General features: G+C 38.5%; 1 protein-coding gene across 1 annotated transcript in view; it reads left to right on the top strand.

The window, feature by feature from the left end:
- The first annotated feature begins 1,573 nt into the window (after positions 1–1,573).
- The window catches only part of LOC117341586 (dynein heavy chain 2, axonemal-like), an 81,767-nt gene continuing 77,295 nt past the window's right edge, over positions 1,574–6,045 (top strand). The window contains 4 exon segments of the mRNA XM_033903439.1: positions 1,574–1,790; positions 2,248–2,366; positions 3,205–3,553; positions 5,607–5,771. Of these exon segments, the coding sequence (XP_033759330.1) occupies positions 1,625–1,790; positions 2,248–2,366; positions 3,205–3,553; positions 5,607–5,771 (799 nt within the window). The 5' untranslated portion in view covers positions 1,574–1,624.

The raw sequence follows: 6,045 nt of genomic DNA, 5'->3' as shown, positions 1-6,045 counted from the left end.
GGTCACGTGATCTTGATCTCTTCGGAAGTTCTCTGAAGTATCCCGAACACTGACGAAAAGTCAGAAAACGAACGAATGAGTACGAGATTTTACGAGACATACTGACTGGCGTCGTTAAGGTAAACTCATGCATTTTTTTCTTTGGAAAAAAGACATTTTCACCTTAAAATTTGCACCATAACGTAATATTTTTATGTGATATTTAGTCATGTTCATATCATCAAGGCTACTCAATCATGTATTTTATGTTATACCATCGACAATATGTTTTTCTTGGGCGGGCACCGATCATATGCACAGTAGGCTACAGGAATGAAAACAGCAACAACATTTTTTCATTAGGCCTACATGGGAAAATGTACTGAAATTGGGCAATTTAATACATTTTTTTGCACTCAGATGTATCTTATTTTGGAAACAATCTTGTATCTAATGAGAAGGCAAACAAATTAAATGTAGAAATATTTGAAATGGGTACGGTATATACAAGTACATATATATCTAGGCCTATATTATAATTCAACAAGAGGCCAAGGGCCTCGTACATACAATGTAGCTCTCTGGATATGTATACAGTTACTTGCCGATTTTGCTATATATTCTTTGTATTTTCAACTTTTTCAATGAATTTTCCTGACTTTGTGTATTGATCGTTTTAAATGAAATTTTGTACTCTTATAGAGAATTGTTTCCTGTTTCATCTCATAATATTTTCCTTGTTTTCCGTTGTGTATAATCATAATTCATAATTTATTATTTTAATTTGATTTTATTTCGTTACATAATTCCAAAAAAGGGCGTCACACGGAAATAATAACAATGCAGGAAAGTCCTTGCTTTCAAGAAATTAAGTTAACATTATGAGAAGACACTATATGGATATTTTATAACAAATGGACAGATTTTGTCAAAATCCATTCATAAACAATTGGAAATACTAAGAATACATAGTAATATGATTCATATCAGTGTTTGCTAGGGACGTATACATATACCTCGCGAGACACTCTGTACACTGTAGCAGACGACATAATGTGTATAAAGTAACATGCATAGCAGCAAATTTTTGCAGCGGCACAGGGATACGTGTGTTGCAGCACATTACTATATACACATTACAGTGGGTTAGTATAGGAACTTTGCCTCATTACTCCTCAGAATAATGTTCGGCATGTCCCTGTGACACCGAGTATGTCCAAAATGACACCGTAAATTGACGATTACTCGAAAATGAAAACATTTAACAACTCAAATTTCTTGTCAAATCTAGTTCGTGTCGACCCCAATCATGTGTCTTGAAATCCATTCTGACAGTCCCACTGTTTCTGATATCCTCTGTCCACAAAATTTTGATAATTCTGCTTCCGGCAAAAACTTGAGAATGACTGCGTAAGCTCTCCTGGTCTCCGTCCAGAGAGCTAAAAAGTGTCTTTTTAAAAAATTTATAATGCATTAGGTATTAGTCGATGTCCTGTACAAAAGTATTGCATTTGTACAGTACATCGACTTATATCAATGCACATTAAGCACATTTAAACATTTTCTTTCTTTTATTTTTCAGAACTTAATTTTTGAAACAGATCCCAAACTTTTCTTATCTCAATGAACTGAAAAACAGTCAAACATGTCAGAAAAGGGATCACGAACGGCGACCCCTAACAAACCTGGATCCAGGAAGGGGTCCAAAGTGAATACGCCTAAGTCTGGAACCCCCAAGGGATCCAAGAGCAACACCCCCTTGCCTACCGAAGTCGCACTAGTTACAACCGAAGATGAAAATGCAGCAACTTGTAAGTCAATGTTAATTTTATGTGTATGTACTGTCAGATTCAATTGAAATTGTAAAACACAAATTGTTGATATACATGGAACCATGGATGAACTCTTGTCAATTTAGGATCCTTATGGGGAAAGGGAAGGACATTTTTAGGTTGAGTGAAATGCTTCAAACCCTGCAATTTATTATGCATATACCTGGAGATTTCATTTGAAAATGTGGACCCTTATTTATTATATATCGGTCCCAAAATAAGATAGAAGAAAAAAAGTAAACTCTGATTTGATTGGTTATTAAAAAACAAACATGCAGGAAAAATGATCACAAACAACTGATGCTCTTAACTTCTCAAAAGGTTTGGTTATCTCGTTGAAAGTGAAGTAATAAATCATTCTTGAGATATCTTTGTTTGACCATGTTGATAGTTGAAACATACAGTGTTATAGGAAATCTTTGTTATCTGTTGACAGCTGAGGGTGCATTACAGCCCAGAGAAGGGGAGCAGGGTGACGGGGAGGTGGCCGGTGTTGTTGCTGATGTAGGGGACAGCGAAGTAGAGGAGGCAGCAGCTGGTGATCAAGTTACAGTGGTCAGTATAGTTATAGGCCTGCTGGGTCTAGGTGGACAGTGGTCAGTAGTGACCGGTCTACTGAGTCAAGGTGGACAGTGGTCAGTAGGGATCCGTCTACTGAGTCAAGGTGGACAGTGGTCAGTAGGGACCCGTCTACTGAGTCGAGGTGGACAGTGGTCAGTAGTTACAGGCCTGCTGGGTCAAGGTGGACAGTGGTCAGTAGTTACAGGCCTGCTGGGTCAAGGTGGACATTTGTCAGTAGTTACAGGCCTGTTGGGTCAAGGTGGACAGTGGTCAGTAGTGACAGGCCTGATGGGTCAAGATGGACAGTGGTCAGTATAGTTACAGGCCTGCTGGGTCAAGTTGGACAGTGGTCAGTAGTGACCCGTCTACTGAGTCAAGGTGGACATTGGTTAGTAGTGACAGGTCTGCTGGGTCAAGGTGGACATTGGTCAGTAGTGACAGGTCTGCTGGATTGAGGCGGACAGTGGTCAGTAGTGACCGGTCTACTGTGTCAAGGTGGACATTGGTCAATTGACAGTTCTACTGAGTCAAGGTGGACAGTGGTCAGTACAAATAGTTACAGGCCTGCTGTGTCAGAGTTAATATGTATTACTGGTTAAGGTAAACAGCAGTCAGGTATAGGCCTGATGGGTCAAGGTGGACAGTGGTCAGTTACAGATCAACTGAGCCAGAAGAAGTTGTGTAAATTATTAACTTATAAATGTGAAATAGAAATTATTTTGTGTTGACTATAACTGTTACAAGCATCTTCAACCCTCAACTTTAAATCAAGTCTTTCTTGTTATACATATTCTATGTGGACCTTAATAATTCTTTGATTTCTATGTTTCAGTACTCATTGATAAAGGAACGGGTCACTGTACAGAACCTGAAGGATGATATGTGGAAAGATCAACACGAGGAAGCTGTGCATATTTTCATTGACGACCCATCAGTCAAACTGATGGTGGCCTACGTCGACCCTTTCAAAGGCTTCACCATTGAGCACACCATCCCTACGTTTCTAGTAGATCAGCTTACATATCTTATCAAATCTGCCAAAGCCAAGGAGCTGACTACAGACAACTTCCTGACTCTTGTTCAGTATGGCACAGTCAAGGGTATGCACATCGAGAGTCTTCTGCGGATGATGATGGGAATTTACGCCCCAATATTTTTTGAGAACACAACATGGCCTGACAGTATCCTTTTACAAGAACTAATTCAAGAATGATTTTTATCATTGTTCATACTTCATATGGTATTGTTTCTGTCCAGATATTGCTGTTTTAATCAAAAGGCTGTTTCTAAATTCCCTAGCTTGTGACAAATTGAAGATATTGAAGGAATGAGTTGCTGTTGCTTTTACATAGTGTTAGATATGGTATCTATCACTCAGCTGACGGAGTATGCTTCTTTGGCTCCGGAGGTAGAGTTGTGGCTTATCATGCCAGTGATTTTTTTTGGCATGGATTTGGGGCCGAATACAGGCCCCTTCCCCTAAAGAAAATTTGCTGTATTTTCCCAATTTTTAGTTCATATTTTCCCTTGTTTGTTAATAAATATGAAGAAATGTTGATCATATAACATTTCACATAATGTTTTCACAAGCCAATGCTATAATTGATTGATCATAGCTATATTATGCTTATTCAAAATGATATTAAACCATTGACTTGATGATTATTTTTGAGCTTGGAAGAAAGTACATTTTTGCCGAAATTAAAAAGATATGGCTATATTTTCCCAATGGAAAAGGTACAGGCCCCTGTATAATTAGGGTAAGAAAATCACTGCACGCCAGAGACCTGGGCTTTGTCGGGAAACTCGACTCGATGGTGTTTTTTCTTGTTTTTTCACATTTAGCGAATTTGTAATTGGAAAGAGCAATGAAAAACACCCTGCTCATGCTGGAGTTTTAACTAGCAACATTTTGCTATCAAGGCAAACATCATTTTGCCAGGCCAAAGGGAAATTTCCGCTAGTCTGAGCTAGTAAGGGGACCTTATTCTCTCCACTTTTACACTACTCCCTCCTTCACAAAGTCTTCACCCCCAAGGACTACCACAACCCAGGTTCTATAGTTCCAAGGAAGCCTCTCAATCTCTTGTAGCTTTCACTTGGAGTGGTCAACGGCACCAAATCTGTAATAGGAAGGGGTAATGAAAAATAACCTGTCTGTGCTGGGGTTCGAACTAGCAGCTTTTTACTCTCAAAGCAAATATCCTATCGCTAGGCTAAAGGATAATTCCTGCTAGTCTGCGCTGGTAAGGTGATCTTATACTCTCCGCTTTTGCACTGAGATCTGGTTGTCCATCCATCTGTCTGTCTGCCTTCATTAAGTTTTCCGGGACAACTCCTACAGTTTTCATTAGAACTTAATGAAACTCTGTGTAGTTATCACACACTGAAGTTATGCACCTGGGTCATTTTTTTTTTTTAAATCTGTCAATTTCATTGCAGTTATGTCCATCATGAGCTTTCAGATTTTATTGTAGATTAGATCTTTTCTGGACAACTCATCAACAGTTTCATCCAGTTTTGGGAAACACTGATGTATGTGTCATCTAACACTGAAGTTGTGCACTTTTACTACTTTAATGGCAGTTAATTGTGACCCTTTTAATATAATTGCAGTCTGAATCTTGTCCAGACAACTCAAACAATTTTTTTCATCGAACTTTTCAAAATTTAATGATATTGTAGTGAAAATCGGGGGAGTTATCTCCCTTGGTTGGAACTCATTTCGCACGTGAGCTAGTATTTAATCCCGCGGGGTGTCAGAGAGCGGTCTCTTTGATCCTGAACCCCGCAATGTAAACATACAGCCACTACACGTGAGTACTTGTCGCTGCATTGTATGGGTTTTGGGATACGGGAGCATTCATTAGTCTTCTAGAGAAGGCTGGCGAGAACCCACACCAGTTTTCTCTACAATATAGTAGTCTTCACACACTGATATTTTTCATGTGTTGTTATTGTTTTTATGACAATTGTGCCCCTTTGTTTCTATGTTTGAAGACAGAACTTTGCACATACATTGTCTACAGTTTTTATCCAAATTTTTTAAAACTTAAAAATTCACTGATGTCGTCAGCCTACGTACACTGAAGACGTGGACCAAAACTTATGTTTCTGATTTAAATGTTTTTATTGCAGTGTCCCTTCATTTTGTCTGGGTTTTTTTGACAGAATCTAATGTCCAGTTGCTCTTTCCACAACTTTCATCCAAATTTTTCCTTAATTTTGTGTCAGGTATAAAGAATGATTTTTCAGCTCAGTTGCACAAGTTTCTTGCTAACCTGACAGACACAAGGTGGAAGCTGGAGGGAAAGACTGTTCTGTATGTCCCCACAGAAGGCCTCCGACTTCCCTCTGAGGATGCTGCCAAAAACAAAGAGCTGGTCCAGAGATTAGAGAGTAAGTTTTCTACATCTTTTATCAAAGTCACCATTAAAACTATAATCATGTGACAAGATACAGTTATAATATAACCAATTGTCATGTGACAATAATCATGTGACAATAAACATGGTCATGTGACAATAAACAATGATCATGTGACTATATACAGTTATTATGTGACAATAAACAATGATCATGTGACAATGATCATGTGACTATATACAGTTACCATGTGACATTAAACAATGATCATTTGACAATGAACACATCGTCCGAGACCCATGGTTGA

The sequence above is a fragment of the Pecten maximus genome, chromosome 14 (assembly GCF_902652985.1).
Source record: "Pecten maximus chromosome 14, xPecMax1.1, whole genome shotgun sequence".
In the NCBI taxonomy this organism is placed as follows: domain Eukaryota; kingdom Metazoa; phylum Mollusca; class Bivalvia; order Pectinida; family Pectinidae; genus Pecten; species Pecten maximus.
This window is presented reverse-complemented; position numbering and strand designations above follow the sequence as displayed.